We start from the raw sequence: 27,231 nt of genomic DNA, 5'->3' as shown, positions 1-27,231 counted from the left end.
CAGACGCCACAAACACACACATGCACATACATAAGAGTTGAATAGCAGGCAGGGAGGCACCAGGCCCACTTCCTCTGCTGCAGATGTAGACGATGGAGAGAGAGGGGGGGGGGAGAGAGAGAGAGAGAGAGAGAGAGAGAGAGAGAGAAGGAGGCTGGTACAAACTTAAGTCTCACACATATTTCAGTTCAGACCTCTGGACACAAACTGCTCCCATCAGTCTGCTGCTGCGACTGTCTCACTGACAACTCAACTGAATGAACTCTGTCTCTCTGGCTATCTGACTCTCCCCTCAGAGCCTGAAGCTGTGCACATTTTCAGATTCAGCAACTTACGTTGGACAACAACACACAAACTTTTTACTAGAGGAAGACAGTAATACCTTAAATAACTGGAAAGCATCTGGAAATCTTCTGCTGCTGGCCGTTGAGGATCAGTGGACAGGGAAGAAGTGCGGGGAAGAAGAGCCTTGCTCAAAGGCACCTCAAGAATAGCTGCTGAGGAAGAGGAAAGCAACCACTAACTTTCTCAGGCTAACTGCAATTCCCTGCTTTGTATCCTAAATCAGGTAAAATACGTGTATGTGTCAAGTGAACAACTTGGTCTTCACTAACTTGATAAATAAGTTTCAAGTATTTTTATTTGAGCTTCCACCTGTTCAGTGTTTGGTCATTAATTATGTCAGCGAAAGCAGCTCTGAAACAGCCAGTGGTGTGAATGGAACTAAATGGTGTTTGGCCTATAAATGAAGTTTTTACAACAAAAGATGGATTTCTAAGATAGAAAAACCATCACGGGGTTGACAGGCAGAGTCGCTGTGGTCAAGAAAGAGCTGCTGTTATCATAAACAAAACAATATCTGATATTTGACTAAAGACCAACTTAATTTCCATCAGGACTGACAGACAGGAGGACAGATAACAAAAAGTTCTAATAAGTTTAATAAGGCAAAATTTCATCTAAAGTTCTTCAAACTCATGTTTCAATAGCCTTTCAGACGTTAACTTTTCAGGAATTAGCGTAAGAAAAACAGTCTAGTTTGGGTGTCTATGAAAGAGCTTTAGTGAGTAGAAAATGTTCTCAACCCTCAAATTTAAAGTTAAAGATGGAAATGTTTGATTTATTTGTTGGTATTGTCAACTCCTCTTTTTTTTTTACTCCTGTCACATTTTTATCTTGTTGACCTATTCAATTGTGGAAGATTAATAGTGTAAGTTATAAATAAAGTTTATTATCGGACTTAAAACATCCTCAGGTCTGAGCAATGTCAACGGTTTATCATCTATTATTGTGAACCAGCAGAGGAAAGAGAGACAGGTCCTTTGTGTGTGTGTGTGTGTGTGTGTGTGTGTGTGTGTGTGTGTGTGTGTGTGTGTGTGTGTGTGTGTGTGCATTTGTGCCTCTGTGCCCGTTATCAAGACAGGATGCAGAACAATACTGAGTGCTGGATAATGGGCACACATACACACACTAATACATACACATGCACGCAAAGGTCAGGAGAAAGTCTATACAAGGAAGTAATATTGTTATTAATGATGCTGGGAGCACTTGTGAAAAGCATAAATACACAAACCAACACACACACACACACACACACACACACACACACACACACACACACACACACACACACACACACACACACGGTTTGCTCAAAGACTGGGCTTCACAAAAACAGGAAGGGAAGGGCATTTAATAAATAAGAGACTATCAGAGAAAATCCCATATCTGATTTTAAATTCTCTAAAGATGAAATTCTGACGGTTTGCACAATTAATCTTCAGAATCACTGTAAAAACTGAACGCTGCAGTAAGAAGATTAAAAGTAGATAACATGAACATAGAAAAGACAGACTCTATAGCAGGATGCAGTACATCACTAAACATGTGCTCCCCCACTCAAAAATCTGTTTCTAATACTGTTTCTACCTGACGCTGCCATCTCGTGCCAAAGAGAACGTGCATCTGAAAAGACTTCCTGCTTGAATAAAATTTAAATAGAGTAAAGAAAATAAACTATCTTAAAAATTTGTTGCTACAATTCGAAAAATTTGTTTCATATATATATTGCACCTTATCGCATCTACTTATGCAATGCATGTAACCTTTTAGTCCAAACAAATCACATACAACTATAGAACAAATCTATGTCATTGTAAAAGGGACTAGATTTAGCAGTTTCTTGCATTAAAAAGACTGTTTTTTAGCACCCAATCCAATCCAATCCAATCCACTTTATTTGTACAGCACCAATTCATAACAGCTTTTCAAATAGAGCAGGTCTAGACCGAACTCCTTATAACATTACCCCATAGTACGGGTTGCATATTGAAGTTTCCCTGAAGCAATGAGTGACAAATAACAAAACTATGTTGGATTATCTATCTCAGAAAACTTTAAAAACTCTGCAGGTTCATATGTATGCCTTACAAGTCATAGTAAAAAGTCTGGTTCCAAGACTTGTTGTCATTTGTTGTCAATACTGTCATTGTACTTGTTTTTTTATAGAGAAAAAGATGCAGTAGTATGCATATGTAAACATACACATCCATATCCACAGTGACAGAAAGAAGGACAGAGACAGACTGTGTGTTTACAGTAGACGTCTAGTTTTCCTTCCCCAGAGACAGACAGAGGGGGGTGTGGGAACTGAGGGCGAAGCTAAACTAAGACATGGGCACAGACATTTTTATTAATGGGGTCAGGGCCGGAGTGGAGAGAGGGTCACAGGGTCAGGATAATACCAGAACACACACATACACACACTTGCTAACCACAATCACACACCAAGCAGTCCGATTACAGTTACAACCAGTACACACTGCTCCATCCATATTTATAGCAAATTTCTAGAAAATTGTCAAAAGAAAATGTAATGATTCCCTCCAGACATATATTATGAAATATACAAATAGTCTGTTACTGATGACCAAACTATTTGTGATGTCACAAATCATGCTTGTAGGCCCCACCCCTTAAAAATCTGATTTTCAATTTGCAAAGACAAACTTTCCACTTTCAGCAGATGAATGTGAAAACATCCTTCTACTGTCGGTATAAGAGTGTATACAGGCAGAGTAACATGGCTGAAGACTTTTTCATGGACATTATAACCTCATACATAAAACTTTTGTTAAAATAAACCATCACTAAAATTAGGAGACGCCTAATTGCAACAAATGACCCCTGACTCTGCTGCAGACATGAAACCTGTGTGCGTGCTCTCTGTTCCTCAGGTGAATCCTGAACCAGCAGAGCTGAGAGACAACTGGTGGGCGAGTTGAAAGAGCTGTGCTGAGCTGTAATCAGTCATGGCAGACTGGAGCTTGCTGGGAAACTTCCTGGAGGAAGTGCAGGAGCATTCTACCTCTATTGGCAAAGTATGACACACTGTACACATACACATACAGGTACACACTGCACACATTGCATGCCAGCCAGCACGGCACCAGTTTGACTTCCTCTGCACATGCTGGAAAAAGGTAAACAGCCATAAACCTGCTCAGAATAGAACATTAATACATTTCCAAATCATCCTGTTTATTCTGCGTCTCCTGACTTATGGTTTCTAATAATATGCAGATATAGAGTTTATGTCTGAACAGGTCTGTTTGTTTACAATGCAGAACCACTGAAGCAATCATAAGGGTGGTAAATACCTGGAATTAATAGCTGAACTGAGACACAGGGGCTTATAACACTGCATTATGCAAGAACTCAACATTTCCCTGGTTATTACAAAACACTTTTTATGATGAAAATGTACTAACATGGTGCATTATGTAACAATTAACCTAAATTAAACTTAGGCTCCTGTAACCTCTGGTGTCCCCCTTGGTGTTAAAGTTGACTCTGATCTTGGTCTAAATAGCCACATAAAAGCTGTTACAAGCTCTGTTATCATCTTAAAACAGCCAAACTCAGGGACCTGGAACCTGGAAAAACAAATTCACGAGTTGACTGCTGCAGTGGTCTTTTGACAGGGCCCCACAAAAAGAAAAGTGCCACTCCCACATAATAATTTATTATAAAATGTGGGAAAATGGCTTTCATATTTGGTTCAGGCTGTTAATTACAAAATGCTGCAGATTGTTGGAATATTTGGGTTTTTGGTTATTGCCTCATGAAGAAAAGATGTATCACCTTTTGTCAATTTAGTGTAATTACATTATGTTTTGTTACAAGGCCACAACAGTAAGTGTGGGTCATATTTATTGTACATTAATTAAAACTCAAAAAGAAAAGGAGAGGAGAGATAGTCTTACCATGTTCAAACAATAAAAATGCTAAAATGAACATGAAACATAACTGATGATAAAAGCCACAGGTTTGGATTAGTGGAAGCCACAAGTGTACAGAACAACAGTTTCAGCAACATGAAGGAGAACACAAAGCACCATGTCTGAGCGTGGGCCTTTTTATTAGTTTGTGGCTCTTATCTGATTGGCTAATACCCCCTGCATGGGTCCTACTGTTCCCCTGCTACAAAAAGTCTTAAACTAAAAATAACATTTTGATAAGGTTTATATAACTCCCTCTAAAAAACATCAATAACTATCCATCTTATCTTAAGCTCATATAAGATTATCAAGAGTCCCTGAATAATTGTCACTAAATCATTCCTCCCCATGCATTATTTAATGTTTAACCCAGCGGTAGCATTCATTTCAACTTTATTATCCCTTACTACGGAAACAAAATACATGAGATGAATAACTGTAAATGTGTAATCAGTAAGACGTTGCTGAATTAAAACCTTTATGTAATGGACAATTCAGTCATTCAATCAGGTAGACAGTGTTCCTGCAAATCTACACACTTTTTATAACATATTCCAATTTTATTTATTATTTAATAGTTCTTCTTACACAAAAACTCCTCATTACCTCCTTATTTCCATACATTATCTCCTATATTTCCATTGCTTCCGAGGGTTTGATATATATTTCTGTTTGTTGCTCCACAGGTGTGGCTGACCATCCTGTTTATCTTCCGTATACTGGTGCTCGGGACTGCCGCTGAGTCATCGTGGGGAGACGAACAGGAAGATTTCGACTGTGACACTGGACAGCCGGGTTGCGAGAACGTTTGTTATGACCAAGCCTTCCCTATAGCACATATACGATACTGGGTAATGTACACAACTTAATGCCATGTGATAAGATTAAAACAGAGACAAAATGATGAGTGTGGGGAAATAATAGGTATGTCATTTGAATTAAACGGCAGTAATAGTTGTGATGACTGTCAACTTCAGGTCACATGGTATCACCAATTTCACAGCAGCAATTTTTTCATTACATAGTAAGTGTTATCAATAACATTAATTAAGGCTCCATTCTATTTCGTGTAGCTGAGCCTTTCCAGTACACCCTGACCTGAATGGAACGGAACCTTAATAAATTATCATTGGTTATACCCGGTTTATTCTACAATTTCAAACTGGCTGATGTTTAAAATGTCTATTGTTCTCTTTTCATTTCGGCACAGAAAATGTATATGTTTGTTTGTTTGTTTTTATCTAACATTAAGTCCTTTTTTCTTTCTTTTTTCAAATGCTAAATGAAGTTGCAAGCATTAATAATAATTAAAAAATGGACGTAGTCTTCACAATGTCAGCCTTAGATTACTGAAGAGCCGTTGAGAAGCTCAGTGTGCTCGGCTCTGGCTGTCACCATCTTGGCAGTCCTGACTCCACCAGTCCCAGCTAATACAAAAATGGTGGAGAGAAAAAGAAAAAGAAAAAGAGGTGGAGCGTGGATGGAGCTGAGGCCGGCTGAATGAAGCCTGGTCACTGAAAACTGCTGCAGTAAAATTATAGTTAGTTGCCTACATGTTCCAAAATTGTTGGTTTAGTCCTTTAATCTTCTTTGATTCAACTGATTTTAAGTGTAAATGTTACTGATCTTCTTCCAGGTGCTCCAGATCGTGTTTGTGTCCACTCCCAGTCTGATCTACATGGGCCACGCCATGCACACTGTTCGCAGAGAGGAGAAGAGAAGGAGCAGAGAGGAGGAGGGAGGAGACGAGGGAGGGAAAGAGGACGACCCAGGAGGAGGTGAAGGTGGAGGAGAGGGAGAGAAACAAGGGAGGAAAGGCGAGAAGGACGGAGGAAAGGAAAAAAGAGAAGGTCTATCAGGAGGTCGAATCCGCCTCAGGGGATCGCTGCTACAGACCTACGTATTTAGTATTCTGATACGCATTATCATGGAGGTACATACTACTGTTACTGCTGATGTTAGCACTTTTAAAGGCTTTGAAAGGTCCACTGTGTAACATTTAGGAGGATCTATTGGCAAAAATTTATAAAAAAATATTCATAGCTATGTTTTCATTAGTGTATAATCACCTGAATAGAAGAAGACACATATTTTCTGTTTCCATTTTCTTGTCAAAGGTTACATTGTTGTGTTTTCTTATAGAATACACTTACATTAATACTTCTTATTGCAGTTTATTTTCTTTCATTTTTATTTGCATATTTGCTGTTGAGGTAATCCAAGCACTGCAGGGAAAATAATATGGCCTCTTTAAATACTTCTTCCATTACTGTGTAAGGTATATAGTAAATGAGTACATCTGACTGTGACTGGACTTCCACACAGGTGGTGTTTCTGTGTCTCCAGTACTTCCTGTATGGAATCTTCCTCAATCCTCTGTATGTCTGCAAGGTAAACCCATAAATTTAAACCATTTTGTACTCATCCTAAGTATAAAACATGATACTGAGGTCTACATGCATATTCTCTCCCTCCCTCTTTCTCAGGCTTGGCCATGTCCACATCCAGTAAACTGTTATGTCTCCAGACCAACAGAGAAAAATGTCTTCATAGTGTTCATGTTGGCTGTGACGGCCGTATCTCTGGTTCTCAGTGTGCTCGAACTGCATCACTTGGCATGGAGACACTGCTGCAGGTAGGAACTGTGTGTGGCTTGTTCATTGGGTTGAATTCACTGCCAATTTACTGGTTGATTCAGGATTTCCAAAGGTCTTGTATTCCTGGTTTTGTTGACTAGATTTTCTCCAGTTGTTCTCCAAGACAGAGATCTGGCTTCAAAAGATTTTACAGTTTTAAATTGATTTCCTATTTTACAATGGGCTTTTAGTTACTGTTTGTGCTTTGACCTGAAACCAACTCGCAGTTTTAAGACATATCTGAGATATTTGGTCAAATTTACAATACCAAGCTCAGTATTTGTGGCTCTCTTTCAGCAAGACATTGAGAATGTCCATATTCACTTATTGTCTTTGAGCACTATTTGGTCTGGGAAAACAGTTGTGTTAATGTTGTCTGTGGCTCTGGTGAAGCTTTATAAAGTCTGAGAAAATACAACTGATTATGTTATCATTATAGTCTTGGATTGGGCATTGGAATTTATAGCTGGGGGCACAGAGTTTAAAGACATGGGCATTTAGCAGGCAGGGAGGGTCTAACACAGGGGTCAGCAACCTTTACTATCAAGAGAGCCATTTTTGGCCAAAAAAGAAAGATCTGTCTTATCTAGAGTCTTATAATGCTAATTTATCACCGCATATCAAGCACACCAGTAAGCCAGCAGCATTGCTGGTGCAAGAAAAGAAGTCTGTTCACACAATATTACATTTTCCTTTCTTCCCCCAAGACTTTTCTTATATTATTATATTTCTTATTTCTTATAGGAGTATATCCCTTTAACAGGCTAAAAGATGCCGAACTACTAATATGATTTTAGTGTGAGGACATTTTCATAAAGAGGTCCTTCTGACTTGTTTGTTTGTCACTTCAGACCAGTTTAAGGCAGGGATAAGATTATGTTGTGGTCAACAGTGAAAGGTATTCATATGGATTGGAATATAGGGATTTGTGTATAGGCAGTGGTGTATGGGCTCTTTGTATTACTCCTGTAGGATTGGATGTAAATAAGAAAAACTCTGGCAACATCTAAAGTACATTTCCCACACAGAGAGTCCCGCAACTATTTTAAGCCTTCAGTGATTCAATTTTTACTTCCTGGAAGTAAACATAAACCATGTGAGAAAAAAACCCTGTAGGACTGAAATGACTGCCCACTTCTCCGGGGAATGAATAGCCAACTTTAAGTAAGTTAAGTAGTTTAAGTTTAAATCAGACTTCCTTGCAACACAAGAGTACATAGCATTATTTCATAACCTCTACTGCAGCTCATGGTACAGTTTAAATGTTATGTTTTCTAATCTAATGGTGACTACTTCATGGTGGGATTGTATCTGTTAAATGTCTAAACTGTTTGTTGCAGGCAGTTGCTCTTCAAAAGGAAGGCCGCCACCACTGCTAACGCCTCGCTGGCCCGACAGCTCTCTCTGCCTCCTCCTCTGCCGCCATCAACCCCACCTCCAGACTTCAACCAGTGTGTGATTGGCTCCTCACACTTCCTGCCCATCCCTTTCCCCAACCACCGTCTGGCTAACCAACAAAACACTGAGAACATGGCCACAGAGAAGAACAAAATGGCCACTGCCGTGGACGAGGTAAACATCCTTCAGATGAGCTGCTACTCGCCCGGATGGCAGGAGACTAGTAACAATCAGATCCAAGATGGTGGATACCTGAGGACCGACACTAACTGCTACAGCCCTGGGAGCAGGGAGATTAGCTGCCTTCAGATCCAAAATGGCGGACCAGACAAGCTGTTGCTTAGTCCGAATGAAGGGCTCTGTCAGAAGGACAAACGAAGATTCAGCAAAACCAGCGGAACGAGCAGCCGAACAAGAGCAGATGACCTCTCTGTTTAGAAAGAAAGCAGAAAGCAGGGAGATTCAACTCTTCACACATATGCTAATTAAACATACTTGACCCTTTGAACACATGCACAAAAGCTATGTGCACATAGCTCTAGACAGCTGGAGGAATCAGAATCTAACTCTGATTTTCTTTTTTGTCTTGAATGCCATTAAAATGAGTGAAACTCCACTCTGCTACTTGATTAGGAGACAATTCATTCAGACTTGCTTCCCTTAACAGACACAAAATTGAGTGCTCAAAGATTGCACTGAACTCCAGACTGACAATAATCGGACGTTGAGTGTTCAGATTGCAGTTTAAATGTGTATATGTGCGTATATTAAACAGTATATGTAGAGTCAGTGCACAATACAGACAATCCCTAAAAACGGCTCCTAATGTGATTGTGATCAGATAGTGATGGTAAACCCTGAAATGGGTTCACCAGAATCTGTTACCTTTTGAAAAGATTATATTGCATGATTTGTCAGGGACATGTTTTTGCACAAACTTTAATACTAGATCATCAGCTGTAATGATGTATCACATTTTATCTGTTTATGGGAGCAGATTTTTTGTGACAATACGGTTGCCCATCATTCTGAAGGACTTGCAAATTGCTACAACTTAATGCAAATGTTCTCTCTAAAGGATGATTTATGACAAATGTTATTCTCCTCAGAGTTTTTGAGAGAAACAGCTAATGGGATAAATTGGGGCTGATGTTAATCTACAGTTTTTACCACAGAGGAAGTCACAACAATGGGGGTGTTGGGACTTTTTTGACCCCTCAAGCAACCCAACCCAAGTTTAACCTGTGGACTGAACTCACTGATTTACTGGCTGACATTTACTGTTGTTGGACAGATTTCTTCTGGAATGACTTCTTCATTTTTCAGTGAAATAACGGGAACTTAACTGATGTAACTTAATTTACTGTTACTGTTATTAGCACGCAGCAAGTTTTCACTGCAGCTGGGTCTGTTTTAGCCCATCTGGATGCAGATGTTGGTCCAACCGTTTCATCAGTGGACATGAAGATAAAGCACAAAGGCCGATTGCATCTTAACACCAGCATATTTTTTACAATTTCTAGACTATTTAAAAGCTGTGTTTTAATTTCTCATATATCCCTATATATGTTAGTGAAACCCTAGTCACTTTGGCTGACCACTGGTGAGTTTCTACTGCACTGTATTATGATAATTTCACAGTATGGCTATAAACCCATCTGCACTGAAACACAATGGACTACAATCTCTATCTGAAATGAAGGTTGTAGATTTTGTTTGCAGATTGTACTGTAGCTTAATGTTTACTAGAGCACAAAAAAAATCCAAATTTTATTAGGTGATTACTACTATCAATGATCATTTAAAATTTTTGCACATTTCCTGTAATGTACTTTTATATTTATTACTGTACTTCAATAATGTGAATTCGGTATATTTAAAAAGCTTTGCAGATAAAATTATGAAAAACCTGTTTGAGTCTGTTCTTTCTCTAAAAGGTTGTAACTGATGGGCAACTTATAAAAGTAGAAATGCAGTGTTGTTTATATAATGGTGATGATAAAACTGATGTCTTTCACCTTGATTGATTGACAGCACGTCAAACTCTGAAGTAGATAACGCCCTCTGCTGTTCAAAAAGTGTATCACGATTCATTTTTCATCTCACTGATTTGAATCTTTTCATATTTGCCTCTGGATATATCATTATATTCCTGTATGATGGACACAGTAAGTGTCCCAGTAAGCCATGGCTGTGTGACAGTGAGCCAATATGCACAATAACAGGAAGCTGAAACTGAAGCAGCTAAATGGAATTCAGCCATTATGTTCCCTAATATTAATAAAATAATGTAATGTGGTTACGCTGGAAAAGTCTGATCAACACTGAATTTTAGAATTAAATGATCAGACAATCGGATTGCTGGATTTCTGGCATGTCAACATTTTCTGTCTGCTGTTTGAGCAGTTCCCCGGTCCAATTTCCCTAATGACTGCTGCCAATAGATCCATTATCAATTGTCAGTATTTGGATCAAAGAGCTGTTATTTTAAGGGGTCCGATACATATTTATAATTATTCGACTGAACTGTGTATCAAGCGGTATCAAGAGACACAGATTTCAGACATTCGGATAAGAATCAGGGACAAAAAACTACACAGCGACATCCCTATGGACCAGTAATAGTTTCCTGAATGTGCATACTGTAATTCAATTCAGTTTTAGTTAGCTAAAGTTAGCCAGCTATCCAAAAACAATGATTGCATCAAGTTTGTATGAGAGAGAGTGAAGGTCAAGAAGACATGGATAAATTGAATGACTATAATCATTTGATTATATTAATATAAAGGAATTTATTATGTAATTTGTGGACACCACTAACTGCTGCAAACCCTCTACTCATTTTTAACAATCTGCTACAATAATTTAAGATACCATAAAGTGATTTGTGAAGTTTGAAGACAGATCTTTGATTTGTTCACATACTTATGAATTAAATATAAATTACCTGTGATATGTGTAGTTCAGAATTGCCTGAAACCTGAAGGCCCCTCATAATTTCACTCTTGATTGAATGTCTTTCTAACACAAGAGCTGGACAAGAGAGAACTTCAGTGATGGACAGACAGACATCAAAACAGTCAGAAAGTTGGCAAGATGGGATAGTTTAGAAAGGGGGCTATTAAAAAAGATCTTCCCTGATTCCCATGGCTAATATCCAGCTTGGAACAGGGGCTGATGGGAGAATTGCCAGTAAGGTCATCTGAATACATCAGGAATGTTTGGGAACTATAACACTGAGGGTTTTCTGTTTTCATTCCCATGTGGGAGCCATGTTACTGCATGGGCAAAATATATATAGGTGAGGACAAGGGTGCCCTCTTGTGGCCAAATATATACCTGGAACACTAAAATGACCACATATAAGAAAACACTAAATATTTTTTAATATTAGTCCACGTTGGTGTTTTTCCAACAGTACCCACACCAGCAACTCAAAAACTAGTTGAGCATGGAGTCACAAATGAAACAGTTCAGTCAGACACATTGAATTGATTAATTACTACAGCACATTTAAAAGACTACAGTAGTACTGGTAGTTCATCATGATGTATAAAATGTGTCAAAATGACAGGTAATACAGCATGGTCATAGGTACAACAGGCTATAAGACTGGGAATGGTGGTACCATAAAAAATATTTCCCCAAACAAGTTTGACAAACTTATGTTTTGAGTCGTTTGATAATGTATATAATAACACACAATGTATCGAAAAACCATCAGATAAACCTCATACTGTCAATATCTCAGGCCAGGTTGCCTAATTAGACTACACTGACCTTAGCCTCTCTATGGTGTTAAGCATGCACAGTGGGGTTTTAGAGGGGAGCTGGAGATTGAGCTGATAATTCTCTGTAGGTTAATCACTTTGAACGACCCCTGTTAGATTGTTTTTTATTTAAAAACTCAGTTATACCGCTTTTAAGGTTAGGAATTAGGGTCCTCACATATGCAGAAAGACAAATATGTGTGTGTGCGCGTGTTGTTTAACAATAATGTTGTGACCTCATAATGCCTCAAATGACTGAAGATATGTACTGATGTCCTTGTATTGTCTTTGCCAACATGTCATGCATCTCGTGAGCCTCTGTCACAACCACGGCCTCCCCCTGACACAGACACACACACCCACACACACCTGTTTCTCATCCATAATCCTGCATTTGGGTCATATGTCAGCTGTATTTATATCTCAAAAGGGAGACCCTTGTTTACAGCTGCCTGTCAGTGTGTGCGCGTGTGTGTTTGTGTGTGTGCCTGGTTATGTCGCTCTCTATAAATGTCGCCACAAATTACAAACACAAACTAATATTGTAATTTATGATATGTGTATGAAATATATCAAATCTGGGATACACACACTTAACACACTTTCACCTGTGATATACTTATTGATTTCCAGTCAATACACACACAGTCATGTAAATGTCGCTTACAACATCACATCATTTGCGCTTTTGTCCTTGAACACAAACATGTCACAACATGCATTTTATTGTGAAACACCCACTTGGACCATCAAGTCTGAGACATAGCTACTGAGATTTTTGGTCTGATAACACCTCCTTCATTTTAACTGCCCATGTAAAACTATTCTCTCTTTCTTTCCTGCCTTTACCTGTCCTTGGTTCACCCCTGCTTTCCAGGTAGTCTCTGTTGCCTTGCTGACATTTCTACGTTTAGTTGTGCTGGCTGTCTGTTGCCACCTGTTGATCCTTGCCTTCCTCTTTCTGTCTTTGAGCCTGTGCCTAAACCGTGTCTGGCTCCTATTTCCTGTACAAGTTATGAGAGCTGTGTTCTTTTGTCTTTCATTACAAAAGTGTCAGTGTTACAAAATGCATTTTATCATGTCATACCCACTTTGACCACCAGTGATAACTAACTCCCCATGAGTCTGTCCTTCAGGGTGGTGTTTCATATTACACAGTTATAACAGAGGCCTCTAAAAGAAACATACATTTGAAACCAATGTGATCAGCTACTTTATAGATAGAATAAACTGCACTTATGGCTTTCCCCAAATGGAAGAAACATGTTTACAAGTACAGTTATATAAAATCAGAATGTAATTCGAAGGAAGAGAGTAATCCTCAGCTCTTTATCTCAATTATGGTTTGGTGCAAACTAGATCCTCATATATTTTCATTACTTTACAGCCTAACAGCACAAACACCACAATGTACTCAGCCTTCTGTAACTAGGCAGTGTGCAAGCAGATTGTTTGAAGAAAGACTCAGACAGATCTAGTCCAGATCTCTGCACGTCACTGAGCTTTGATCGGTGGGAGAACGTGACTAGATGCAGGACCTGAGTGGCCCTCACTTGGCTCAGTTCCTAGAAAGGCTTCATGAACAGTGGAGAATTATATGACATGATGCAGTATAAAATAAGGTGTGGCTCTCAGAGTATGACATAAGTCCAACTAAGCCAGAAGTGATGATTTATATTTACACAGGACAAAGGGACAGAACATTTCATTTTCAGGGGTTGTATTCCATATCTAATCTGCTGTAAGATTTTTAAACAGGAAACAATTAGGACTCCAAATTGTTTGTCCTGTTCAAACAGTAATTAGTGGACTGGATTCGCCACATTCAAAATGCCAGAATCAGTCTAGACTGAAGCACATACTGGTTTGATAGAAGTGAAGACACTGAAGCAATTCTAAGGTGGACTTAAGTTAATGGTTTTAAAAAATATTTAAGAATTCCCCTTTAATAAATCTATTAAAATTCAATACAGCAGAGATAATTGTGAATTGGTCTGGTCTTGACTGAAGATAATAATTGAGCAACTACATATTTGATTTGTAAGGAATTAAAAAATTAATGCTACATTTTCACCAGTTTTGTTTATACTCTTTCAGCTTGTGTCATTCCATAAACTGAAAGAATATTCAGCATTTGGTATCATCGTTCCTTTAATTAATGTTTAAATACAAACCACTGTTAAACCTGTCATAACTCCAGAGAAACAATTGTAGAAATGGTCTGCTCTTGACTGAAGTTGAGCCAACTCCAGTCAAGAGTTCATATTCTGAATTTTATCACCACTGATGCTAAGAAACAAAAAATAAACACCTTGAAATGAAGAGAGAACCAGTTGGGTTTACATTTCTGGACGTATTCTTTTAATTGCTCCTTCATCCATCCTGTCCACAACATAGCTACCACATTATATTATAATTTAAGTGCATACAGTATTGCTGTGCACAGCGAGAGTGAGCAGCCCCATCACAACATTGTAGATGTAGTCTGTCAGATTACAGTAAAATAAATTAAAACTACACTCTTTCAGGCCTGTGAAACCAGGTAAATAACATATCGCTCCGTCACTCCAGATGGTGCCCTTGATATTTCAATATACACAATACAGTAGCTCCACAACATTGGTAGGCATGGTGATAGTATGCCAGCTGATTTCACACAGCAGGGATCTCAGCATGGTGGTGGTTTTGAAGGCAGTAATACATATTCATACCCCACAATTCATAGCTGCAAAGAGGCAGATAACAGTGAGACACCGTTAGCACAATGTTTAAAAAACCTGTACATACTCTGATGACTGGCAGCAGGTTAAAAACAGGAGCTCAGAGGAGCTGCTTCAACAGATCCGTTAGGAGTCGTACAATGCAACAACAGGTTTTGTTCAGAAGTTTAAGAGGACAAAATATTCAGTGTCCAGGATTTCCAACCTGTCTCACACTGATGTACCGAATATTAGATTACTTTTTTAGTTATAGTTTTATAAGTGAGGATGATAGATGATGGCGAATGGCTCCACTAGAGAAAGTACTGGACAAGTGTTGTCATGGAAAACAGAATGGGTGAGAGGTCAGGCAACCTATCATGTTAGATATTTTAAATAATGGGATTATTCTTTCATCTCAAAGAGTCAGAGTAGTACACATAGACAAAAAAAATAGACCGGTTTTATGTTTAGCCACTTGAACAATTTCTCACACCCTGACCTTAAAGAGGAAGTGACACTTCTTTTCAAACCCTTGACAACATAAATTACCGTATGTACAATTGACTAAACATAAAACCATAGATTTACCATGTGCAATCCTAAAAATAAACAAATAATACAATAAAATGGACATTAAATATTCGTTTTTTCATGACTACTTCATGATGTTGCCGATTTAAGGTATGCAATGAGGTCCTGGCGCTCTCCCTTCTTCTTGATTCCAGCGAAGATCATTTTGGTTCCAGGAATGTACTTCTTGGGGTTCTCCAGGTACTCCATCAGGGTGCCCTCACCCCACACAATACCTGGGAAAAGACAGATAATCAGTGATGAAATCAGGGTAAGTGATTTAAGCAAGGCAACTCGCAGGATCTGACCTCCGATCTAAAAGGATAAAACATATCTGCCACCAAACTTCCACCAACAATCTTTTAAAGCCTTATGTATAAACTGAAGATCTTTGAGCGGTTTGTTTGAAAGACTTGACCTCAAACACATTTTTAAAAAGTAATAAAAAGATAAGCTAATAATGGCTATAATGAATTAATGAAATATTCACATAATGTATTTGCTAACATCCATCATTTATGCCTTTTTGTACCAGACAGTAGCTCATTAAACTATTTCAAATGATAAAAGAATTAAGACCATGTTACTAATAATTCAATCATCTCTGCTTTGTTCTAGCTCCGTTCCACTGGCATTGTTACAGAACATTTTAAACATCTTGATTGACAACACTCGTTCCATGTTCAAGGTAGAGGGTTATTCATTTAACCACTGGTGAACTGACCTTTACTCTTGTTGGCATCTGTGTACGAGTAGCCCTCTGCCTGCCCGGTCTTGCGTCCGAACAGGCCCCAGAGGTTGGGGCCCACCTTGTGCTTGCCACCCTCCTCTACTGTGTGGCACTGAGCACACTTCTGGACGAACGCCTTCTTTCCTTTGGCAATGTCTCCCATAGTCAGCTGGAGAAACATAAAGTCAGAAGTATAATTATTACACATTGTTGGGAGGGTGCGAGAGGGACATAGATTAGTTGTTGTTTATCATCATTTTTATGTTCCTTCTGAGAAGGAACCACTGTATGTGGTGGCAATCTAACAAATAAAGAGTTAAAGAGAATAAATTGTAGTAATATAAATCAGAATCCTATCCCCTGTCTGAATAAGGATTTGTGGGAGTTTACATCCATATATAAAACTGCTCATTTTCTATTCTGAGACCATGGTTATGGCAGGAAGCTCATTCACTTCTCCAGTCTGACAGGCGCCATCTTGTGAAGGTCGTTTAAGGTGACAACTTTTCCTGCACCTGTAGCGCTGGTTTCTATAGGCTGCACTCAAAACACGTCCTGACATTACCCCGTCTGCTGGCACCCTGCCGAGCTCATGTCCAGGAAATCCGACAGGGCGCCGCACGACACCCGGCTCAGAAACACGTCAGCCTCGCTTTCGTTCGCTCCCGCTAGGTCACTGTCGGTGTAGTGTCATTATTTCGGGCACTGGCAGCTTCAGCTCGGGTTACTCTATAAGATATGCTGCCAGGCTTGTCGAGTAAATAAGGTTTGTCTTAACAGTATCTCCGCTATGAGGGTGCAGCTTTAATGTGTCGCTCTTGTGGAGGGGAGCCAACGAGTTCAAACGAGCCACATTAATGTACTTAACGTTAGCTAAGATAAAGGTCTGTTAATGATACATGCCACTGTGGCAGAGGACTGACCGTTGCTATGCCAACAAGTGCGCCCTAACAATGCATGGGTAACTATCGCTAAATGAGCACAACTTCCTAATTAACTACAGTCGGCGGATGTTTCCACTATAAAGTGGTTCATTCTGTTGTTTCTTGGTTTAAAATCAGTTAATGTAACCAGGAATCAATTTATAAGAAGGGGTAAGATTACGCAACCGGGTCTAGGTGTCCTCAGTGTACATCCGCCGCAGCGACACCGAGACTGCCGACTACAGCCCAGTGTGACACCGCTTACTTGGAAAAGGTTAGATCTAAACCCGATTACAACAGTCATATCTGCATTAGATACACTATGTACACAATGACTTCGTATCGTAATTGACTTAAGTTAACAAATAGAAAACGTGACAGACAGCACTGCAGCAGCTGGATCTTATATATGGATGTTATATAACATCTAACGGTGGCTCGCTCAGTGTAAATCTTATGGACCATGAGGAATACAACACCTTGTACACTGTACCATGTAAAGTCAAAGGGAAGGTAAAGTTAGTCTATACCACAGCCCATACAGCCCATACAGCCTTTAACATGGCGGGCTACCGGCTGCCTCACATCCTTCCCATGAAGCATCAAGGACATACAGCAGTAGAAAGTACTAGAAACTGGAAGTAGCTTCCGTACACAGACACCGTCCTAATGTGGTATTTACGCACACATATTCTTTCATAGCAAAGCTGACTGAGCTAACAGTGAGCTATAACGTTAGCTTGACCTGGCTACAAAGGTTAGCAGGGCTCCAGTGGGTCAAGGATGCTTCAATGTCGGCGTCGGTGTATCGCAACCAGTGCTGAAGTGTTAGCTGACACCTTCACGTAAGAGAGTGTGGAGAGCTCAAGTATGACGCTTTCCAACAATTACACAATCCAACATTGAACTGGCGCATTACTGTTGAATAACGGGCTTAGGTTGAGTAACCCTTTTTGTTCACGCAAAGAGAGCAACCGAGCTATTCACCAACATTGGGAGCTAACGTTAGCTAGAAACTAACGCACAGTAAGGGCTCAGCCGCCCATCATCATTGTGTTTAAGCGTCGTTTTGAATAATGAAGCAATAAACTCAGTCTCTCTTTCATATAACGGTTCAACAGGAAGTTTAAACGTTTACCTTTTGATTGAAATATGCGGGTTTAAGATCCCTCCGGTGCAGGTGTAAGCAGCGTCTCTCGGCCGGTGAGCGGTTTCTGGCGGACGTAAAGAAGGTCACTTCACTTTAGAGGCACCGGCTTTTGACGTCATCCAATCACGTGCAGGACGGGCTCAATGCTGACGTGCGTGTACGTGAACCCGCGTAAATCCGGCCCAGTTCCGTTATACTCAGAGGAGTGCGCTTACCCGACCTCGTATCTTAATATATACTCGGAATTCGTTTGGGTTTTGGGATACTGTGCTCGAATACACTCAGATAAAACAGTGGTATTAAAACTAATGAATATAATGTTGGCGATTCCTCTCTGGTCCCCTAAGAGATGAGACAAGGGTCTAGGAAAGGAAGCGAGTAGTGTGTATTGGAACCTGCCCCAGCTTCCATCCTGGAGCACCTGCTGGAGTAACCTTATAAGGAGATGAATAAGTACGTTATAAATGTGCATTTCGGTACTGTTAATGCAGATACATGAAAGTTTCACTCATTTTAGTCGTACAGAACTTTTGTTTGTCAATTATTCCAGTTCCAGTTCCTAGATTCTGGGAATAGAGACAATCTCAACATGTTCTCTTATTTTTGGCTCTGTTCAGTATAAAATGTTTTGTGTACACATGTTGGTGCTTTCATATGCTATTTAGTCTATTTTACGGGTGGGTAAATTATCATTATTATGAACAAGTCAAGACATTAATTAATCAGTTAATTAATTCACAGTTTATATATAACTTCAGAAACCTGTGGTACTTTTATCTGTAACTACAGGAGGCAACATCTCAACTAGTCTCTATCACAGTGGTAACTAATATTCTTCACTATAGTCTCTCAGTGCCTCTTGTCTGGTATCCTGGTAGTTTAGTAATAACAATATAAGGTAAATAATAATTCAGTAATAAATAGCAAGGTAAAGGTTTATACATAAAGTGCCTTTCTAAAGCAGACTTCACAAAGTTCTTTACTATAAAAGACACAAACAAGACAAAAAAAGAACAGTTTGGTTTGAAGCTGTTCAAGTTGACCAGAGTGTCCTCAGACTCAATGGGAGTTTAGAGGTCACAACCTGAAAGGCACAGTCTGGTGACTTGGTACAACTTGTCTTCATAACGCTATACCTCTTAATGCAAATGTAGGTCGTTGGCAAAATTCACACAGCTCAACACAAGTTTACATTAGGTATTACATCTTTATCAAGAATATAGTTGTTTTATATAGTCAATTCATATATTTTATTGTTGACACATATTGAAATATTTTTCTATCTTATCAGAAGTTACAGTGATGGAATGTAATTAAGTACATGTAAATATACTATTATGTGATAATCATTAGCGGAAGTCCTATACAAAATAGTTCAAATGAGATTGACCTCAACCAACTAGGCTGCTAATGAACTGTAAAATCCTGCTCATACATGAATGAATGAGTAATATTTGTAATGTTACTGAAGTAAACAGTCTGAATGCTGGTGATGAGTTACAAAAGCTCTCCGCAGTCTGCAGCATCCTTTTGTAACTTTCACCAACCGAGAGCAAGAGAGTGTTTTTACACCTCCCGTACAGGAGGTGGCAGTGAACGTTCATTATCGGTCTCCTACCAGCTCTACTGACAGCTTCATAACTATGGGAATTTACACAATTATTGTCCCACTCTTTTCGAAAATAACAGTAACTAATGAAACAAGTCGTGGCAAACAAATGTAAAGATAACATGACTGATTTTCTACAGGATTCACAATGAGTACCCGTCTACTGGTCTCGTCGTTGCTTTCCAATTGCAATGTCCAAAGCAGGAAATTCCGAGGAGCACGTAAACGTCTCACGAACCAACAGCATTCTGTTGAGCAGAAAGCAAAGATGGAGGAGTACCCCTCGAAACAGGTCACTGAAAACCTCGACGACCCTCCCAACAGCCGGCTTTTCGCGGTTACAAGTCGGTCCATAACCGAAGATGAGCTCCGGGACAGTTTCTCTGTGTTTGGGGACATCCAGGGGGTTTGGGTTGTCAAAGACAAGCAGACAAAGGAGTCAAAGGGAATCTGTTATGTGAAGTTCGCCAAGTCTTCGCAGGCCTGCATGGCCATGGAGGAAATGCACGGCAAAGTGCTGATGGACGGGACTAAACCCATCAAGGTAACGTTAACGGTCGGCCACCGGGCCGCTGAGTTAAATGAACACACTTTACTGAGTTAAGTTGATATTTTGATTGTTTGACGCTTTCAGTCCAACAGTCGTCTGCTCAGTGACGTTAGCTTGCTAGCATGCTACACCAGGGGCGTTAACCTTAGCTACATTGGAGAGCGACACCAGTGTTAATGTGTTAGCCTGAATTATAAAATCCACATCGTCTCCTGATGGTTTCTAGCCATTTCTGCTACTATTAAGTTACTCCAATACAGTTGAGGCTAAGATCATTTTGATTGTGGTGCCCAAAGAAAATGAAATCATACAAATGGGGAAAACAGCAACAACTCGTTTTTCCAGAATCAATGACTCAGTCGTTTAGGCTGATCCACATACCTCATACCTTACTGAAAGGTTGTGCAAACAACAACAACAACAACAATGGATTATCTTGATTAACCAGGATACTGTAGAAAGCTGATAGTAGCACACAGAACAAACTTTACTCACCCATTTACATTGTTTTCTCCTTTGTATGAAGGCGACAACCCAAGTTCCATAAGTAAGCATCTCGAAATCAAAACTAGACCAGACAACATGAGTAAATGGATATCACTAGGAGAAAGGGAGAGGAAGGGTGTTAGAAGGATATTTGTTGAAGTTCTCAAAATCCATATGTAATCTTGTTTTATATTTCTGAATGTAACATTAGGCTGCAGCTTTAAGCAATTACGTGTGACCACTTCCCCCTCTCTGCCCGTTTGTGTAGGTGTTTATCGCCCAGTCACGCTCTTCAACAAGACACCGAGACGTAGAGGATGAAGAGCTGACGAGGATCTTTGTCATGATCCCTAAAACCTTCTCAGAGGAGGACCTTAAAGACACTTTCAAAGTAACTACACCCATTACCACTTTATCACACCCCTTCTCTTTTTTTCATCTCTTTGCTAGCCTCTCTGTTCTTTATTTCTGCCTTTACCCTTTGGCTATATGTAAAATAAAACAGACTGCAGTGAAACTCTCTACTTTATATTGTCTGTATATGCTGTCTCTTGCCTCATTATATGTGATTGAAGACATTAAATCGTGTGATCCCAAATAACAAGTTTAGAAGGAAGAATACATTTATCCCTGGCTGTTGCCTCTGTCTGTGTCTCTGTAGGAGTATGGCGACATTGAATATTGTGTGATCATCAAGAATAAAACCACAGGGGAGAGTAAAGGACTGGGCTACGTGAGATACTACAAACCCTCCCAAGCTGCCCTCGCCATAGAGAACTGCGACAAAAGTAAGATTGTCTCCATTTTAAGTAGAAGCATGCACAAGTGCTGTGGACCTATACCATACAGTTGACAGAATATTCAGTGTGTTTCCAGACATGTTGGCTCCTCACCTGTGTTAGTGTTTGTGTGTGAAACACTGTGGACATTTTTGTCACTCAGAACTGTCCGGTTGATGGCGGTTGTGTTATTAGCTTACAGGGCCATCCTGGCGGAACCTCGCACCAAGGCTGCAGCGACAGAAGAGTACAGCGGGGGAGCGGCCAGGGGAGATTACGTGGGCGGTTCTGAATCCATGAACCAGTATGCCATGCCTATGGGTACGCAGCTGTTTGAATTCGCTATATTCTTTTTGTTGTTTGTGGGTTTATGTCTTGTTCAAGCCCACGACCAGTCGGACATAAGACACAGCACTGATAACCTTGTAAATGGCACTTGGGAAGACATTGTTTAGGTTTATTAATATAATTAGAACTTAATCATCGATATTTAAGGCAGCGCCTCTGATTAAAGGTACACTGGAGTTTTTTTTTCAATCTTTAGCACTATGAGCAATGTTTTCATGAATGGGTCCCTGTTTTCCTGCCAGTGGTTTCACATTATTCCACTGATCAACAGGTGGCGGTAACACACCAAGAAACAAAGCAATGCACCATCAGTGGCAGGGAAGAAGACTGCTAGCAAGTAAACAGAGAGATAAACAACACATGTTACACAAGGAACTCTGTTGGTCAGCCTGAGAATGAATACCTGATAAAAATGAAGGGTGCTACTGCAAATATAGAAATTCAAGCTGCTAATGAGTTCAAGTTATCAGTCAGAGGTACTCAGTAAAGCACAGTCATTTAAAAGAATAGAACTCCTCATTTAAATCAGTGGTGCATTCAGAACTGTGGTTGGAGGTAGATTTTAATAAATGGTGTGAGATTTGAATTAAGAGGCTCATAGTCTTAATGAAGATTTTTTTTGGTTTCAGTGTTCAGTTCATTCACTCAAAGGTGGCCCAAGGGGGGAGTCAACAAAACAGTGACACTTGACAAACACCAACAAAAACCCCTCATTAAAATGGGAACTTGAATCTTAAGCGTCTCTCCTTGAAGGTCTCGGATGAGAATACATTTGGGGATCCTTTACTGCAGTTGTCTCTGTCCTGTTATTGATCCTGGTGTCCCTCATCCCTCTACAGTTGACCCTGGCAACTACCCAGTCATGGACTACCGCTCGGGTGACTTCACACGGTGCCTGATGATGTCAACACGGGCCGCGCTTACCCAGGAGCAGATTTTTGCTCTGTTTGACATCATTCCTGGCATGGAATACTGTGAGCTGCAGAGAGACGCTTATGGAATGAGCAAAGGTTAGTGATTAAAGGCAAAGTGTGGCCTTTACTCATCTGTGGATTGTGAAGAAAAGTCTTTGCTGAGCTTTCTTAAGTACTGTTTAAGTGTTAACTTCCTACTTTACAGAAAATGAGTGTGTTACTATAATATGTAGTTCAATGTACAGACCATTTAGGACCAAAGGTAGATTGTTTTCTGTTGGTCGACTACTTGATCAGTTTGCTGAGTGTTCTATGATTAATCCCTACCATGTCATAACTTAAATGACAATTAACTTGTCCTTTTGGCTGCTTTTGTTTCCTGTGCCCTCAGGTCATGCTCTGATTCGCTACAGTAACCTTGGGTCAGCGGTTTATGCCAAGGAAAAGCTCAATGGCTTTGAATATCCACCTGGCAACAGACTGGCAGTAAATTTTGTTGATGACGGAGAGGACCGCAGCAGGTACATACACACGCATGTATATAGTTCATAAACACAACAGCTTGCACTGTTTGACTGCGGAAGGGTCCTAATTAATGGAGGCATGGGACAGAAATGCCCTTTAAAGTTAATTTATCCATTAATTTAAAAACTGGCACCAAAATGCCACTAATAATTAACAGTAACCTTCTCCTTACGTCTGCTTGGTCTATATTTGTTAAATATTCATGGGTGAATGTGAGTATTACCGCCTGTGGGCCACAGTGACCGGGCAGTGGTTTTCCACAACTCCCTGATGAAGAAAAGGAGCAAACAGTCTTCATATAGTAAACGACAAAATGCGTAGTCCGAAGCAGTAAAAGCTGTTGGCGCCACACATTTAAGACAAAGAGGAAAGCCTCATGTAAACCTAACCAGAGCAAAGATACCGACGACCAATGTTGAAAAAGCAGCCTGGGCAGAAAAAGGAAGACACAAAGTATTTTTATTAACCGGGCATGTTCCCGCTAGTACTCACTATAAATGTGTTATCTGTAAGAGAGTGTCTCCATTGAAGATGAGCTTGAATCAGGATGTGTGCGTGTGTTTGTGTGTAGTCCCGTAGGTCGAATGGCCATGCAGTTTGTTGCCGCCCAGATGATGTCTGCAGTGTGGAACGGGCCCTCCACCAGCCAAGTGATGAAACCTGTGAGTACATTTAATCAACGCTTGATTCACTGTTTTTTTTGCTTCCGTGAGATTTGCACTCATGCAAAGTGTTTTGTTCATCTTGTTAAACACAAATTGATTATATTTCAGCAGAATCATGATGAAATAATCTTCATCTGGAAAACTGCCACAAAAATGTAATAATTGAAAGTTCAGTTATTCTATTTTTACATTTTCACTTCAGAGAGAAACTTAATCATCATCATAACAACTCACCCTGTGTATAATAACAACTCAAGGTTAATTACTCTTCTGGCTAATTGCTTCTCCAGGCCTCCTCTGACACCTATAGCACTTTACAGATTAAATAATAGAAAAGTTGGTAATTACACAAAATTTAAAAGACCAGTGTGTAGGATTCTTAACGGTGAAGTTGTAGATTGCAACTATTTGAATATAGCTCAGACTTCCGTGTAGGAGCAACTGCAGCGGCCGCATAAAAGCCCTATCTACAGCCAGCTTGTCCATTCTGGGCTACTGTAGAATCACGCTGATTGAACACCGTGGACTATATAGAAGAGAACCCGCTCCCTCTGTAGATTAAAAATGCTCATTTTAAGGTAACACAACTTCAGGTGATTATACACTGAAAACATACCTATGAATATTAAATTCCATTTCTACCAATAGATCCTCCTAAAGATGACACACTGGACCTGTAACATACCTAACCTGGGAATTGATGTTTAAGATAATACAATATTTGACCTGTTGGTTTTATAGTTAGCTGTGAAAAACAAGAATGTTAAAGCTAAATGACTGATCCTGGGTGTGTTTGTTGGTATCCTCCAGGGCTTCCCTGCTGTCTCCCCAGTGTCCCGGATTCAGACAGACGTCAGCTTGCCCCCTCTGAAGAAGCTCGCTCCACCTGACAGCAAGACGAAGGAGCGCTTGTTTGTTGTGTTCAGCCCCTCCCCGCTGCCCCCGGATGTGCTGGAGGACGTTTTCTGGTAAATGTCCCATACGTTGACTCATAGTTTTACTTGATTATAACACAAATGTACAATGTTACATGAACGTTACAAAATGCATAAAACAATGGTCCATTAGCCAGAAGGGCAAAGGTTTAATTGATTACAATTACTCTAATCTCAGTCCCTGACTTTGGATAATGAGCATCAAGCTAAATGCTCTTAAATGGCAGTGTAAGGCTATTAAAATGAAGCTCCAGACAATCAGCATTAACAAATGTCCCGGCTTTACAATTAAATGTTTTTTTTCTCTACAGTCGCTTTGGTTCCCTTATTGAGGTCCATTTGGTTCCTGGAAGGAAGGTTGGATACATGAAGTATGCAGACAAACAGGTGACACTCTGAACTGATGCAGGTTAAACAGTTAAATAATGAAGGAAGTGAAGTGATATGATTCCAAAAGGCGTCATACCAAATCAAGTATTTCTCCCTAAATAAATATCTCGCAGTGCGCAGACGAGGCCATGGCAGTGCTTCACGGTCGGGTCGTCAATGGAGTAAAGATGAAGGTGATGCTGGCTGATCCTCCCAGAGAGGAGTCTCATAAACGTCCTCGTACCTACTAGGGTCACGTGGCAGAAATGAGCGGTAAGTGCCAAGTTTTCTGCTGCAGGGAACGCCAGTATGAATAACTGCAGAGTTAAGTCACATTTCTTAAATGCAACACCAGTGTGTGTTGTAATGTCATATGCTTATGCTAGATAAACACACTGAAATGTAGTACATCTCGTAGGAAGTAACGCATCAACACAATGGTCAGCGGCAGTTTGTGTATAATATACAACATCAGGTATTACTAAATAGAACCTCTTCTTGCTGGTTGAGCTGGTTGTAGGCCCTCTGTGAGAGACACACACACACACACACACACACACACACACACACACGTATATTATGGTACAGATCACACTACATTGTTCTAATACACAATCTAAAATATTTTGACCTCCCAGTGAAAATGCTTTATTTGCAAATTCCTGTGTGTAAGAGCTTCTTCTCTCTAGACACGCCCCCCTGCAGCCATCCACACATTTGTGCCCTCCTGTAAAACAGTTATTGCCCTTAGTAAGGAAAGCACTACTCAGTCTAACAAGATGTCTACAAGTTGCTGATGACGGTTGTTTCTCTTCCTGTGAATAACACTGCAGCTTCTTGTTCCCTAGGCGACTGTTGTCATGACACAATGACATCTGACCTGACCGACCTACCGACCGACATCAAGACCTTCTCCCGACCTCTGACACGACCTTTGACACCTGTCTGACCTTACCTGTGGTCAGTGACCTTGCTGTGACTCACTGATCTAACAAACACACAGTAGCATCCACTACTAAAGTTAACCCTATACAGTCTGTGAGCAGCATCGATGTTAGTATGTGTAGTTCATGCTTAGTGTCAGAGTTTATACTTTTTTCCAAGTACACTGCTTTTGGCTCTTGTCAGCTGGACTCAGTAAGCACACCATGTGTATCCACAGGCTGTTGAAGGAACTCTTGTTTTCAAGTTAAGAATCTCATGGGTTACATTGTAGTTCAGGTGGTTGGCAGTATTTTATCCCTAAAAACTGCAGGAGGCTGCAGTCCGTTGATAAGCTCACTAAACAGGCTTTGTAAAGTTTAGTGTTTTGTTTTTCAGATCTACTTTTTTCTCTTATAATATGCCTTGTAATCCCATGTTGAGGTCAGATCAAAGATGTCTATCAGACTAACTGTGCACTTTTTTTTGTCTCAGTAGAAATAAAGATCAGTTAAACACCATCCAACCTGTCTCGTCTCTTCTTTTGTAGCAGCCCGATGAATAACTGTACATTTAATTGTTTTAATAAGATGTTCATGATGTGACATTTCAGAAACCAGTTGTATGCGTTGGTGAACACAGACTCCCTGGTGGCTTAAAATACATTTTTGTCCGTCTCAGAATATTGCCATTGTGCACTGACTTCTTGACAGATTTATTTCATGTGCTCGTTTTGCTAATTCTTCAGAATAGCGGTGGGGTACAAATATTGGCTAAATAAGATCAGCTGGTAAATGTGGTTGAGTATGCAAGAGGGAAACATGAAATAACATTTTAGTTGAGAGAAAATGTAGTTTGAATTCTCCATGGGGCAAGACGGTAGACTCTAGAAATAAACTGAATGTTCAGTTGGTCTAGCTCTGAATATATCATATACAGCTGCTGAACACGCCTCCCTTGGTAGGTAT

The 27,231-nt window shown here is 40.0% G+C and overlaps 3 protein-coding genes across 4 annotated transcripts; 2 read left to right on the top strand and 1 right to left on the bottom strand.

The window, feature by feature from the left end:
• The first annotated feature begins 192 nt into the window (after nucleotides 1-192).
• On the top strand, nucleotides 193-10,229 carry LOC127352260 (gap junction alpha-5 protein-like). The gene is made up of 7 exons (XM_051380523.1): nucleotides 193-568; nucleotides 3,240-3,383; nucleotides 4,970-5,134; nucleotides 5,920-6,216; nucleotides 6,609-6,674; nucleotides 6,770-6,918; nucleotides 8,260-10,229. Exons 2-7 carry the CDS (start codon nucleotides 3,315-3,317, stop codon nucleotides 8,753-8,755), a joined length of 1,242 nt encoding a protein of 413 aa, XP_051236483.1. The 5' UTR covers nucleotides 193-568; nucleotides 3,240-3,314; the 3' UTR covers nucleotides 8,756-10,229.
• A 4,196-nt stretch (nucleotides 10,230-14,425) lies between these two features.
• LOC127352478 (cytochrome c) lies at nucleotides 14,426-18,290 on the bottom strand. Of its 2 annotated transcripts, none has more exons than XM_051380911.1 (3): nucleotides 18,151-18,290; nucleotides 16,084-16,258; nucleotides 14,426-15,595 (listed from the first exon to the last, which is right to left on the bottom strand). In XM_051380911.1, the coding sequence occupies exons 2-3, from the start codon at nucleotides 16,250-16,252 to the stop codon at nucleotides 15,450-15,452; spliced, it is 315 nt and encodes a 104-aa protein (XP_051236871.1). In that variant the 5' UTR covers nucleotides 16,253-16,258; nucleotides 18,151-18,290; the 3' UTR covers nucleotides 14,426-15,449. The 2 variants fall into 2 exon arrangements, with proteins under 2 accessions (XP_051236871.1, XP_051236881.1); XM_051380921.1 differs by lacking the exon at nucleotides 18,151-18,290 and adding an exon at nucleotides 16,655-16,911.
• On the top strand, nucleotides 17,076-26,784 carry rbm45 (RNA binding motif protein 45). Its single transcript, XM_051380453.1, has 12 exons — nucleotides 17,076-17,286; nucleotides 19,912-20,315; nucleotides 21,076-21,198; nucleotides 21,469-21,595; nucleotides 21,782-21,907; nucleotides 22,774-22,944; nucleotides 23,240-23,369; nucleotides 23,945-24,035; nucleotides 24,849-25,006; nucleotides 25,285-25,360; nucleotides 25,477-25,615; nucleotides 26,191-26,784. Exons 2-11 carry the CDS (start codon nucleotides 19,920-19,922, stop codon nucleotides 25,591-25,593), a joined length of 1,515 nt encoding a protein of 504 aa, XP_051236413.1. The 5' UTR covers nucleotides 17,076-17,286; nucleotides 19,912-19,919; the 3' UTR covers nucleotides 25,594-25,615; nucleotides 26,191-26,784.
• The last annotated feature ends 447 nt before the right edge of the window (nucleotides 26,785-27,231 follow it).

The sequence above is a fragment of the Dicentrarchus labrax genome, unplaced genomic scaffold, assembly GCF_905237075.1.
Source record: "Dicentrarchus labrax unplaced genomic scaffold, dlabrax2021, whole genome shotgun sequence".
NCBI classification, from domain to species: Eukaryota; Metazoa; Chordata; class Actinopteri; family Moronidae; genus Dicentrarchus; species Dicentrarchus labrax.
Note: the sequence above shows the minus strand (reverse complement) of the source record. Positions and strands in the feature narration are given on the sequence as shown.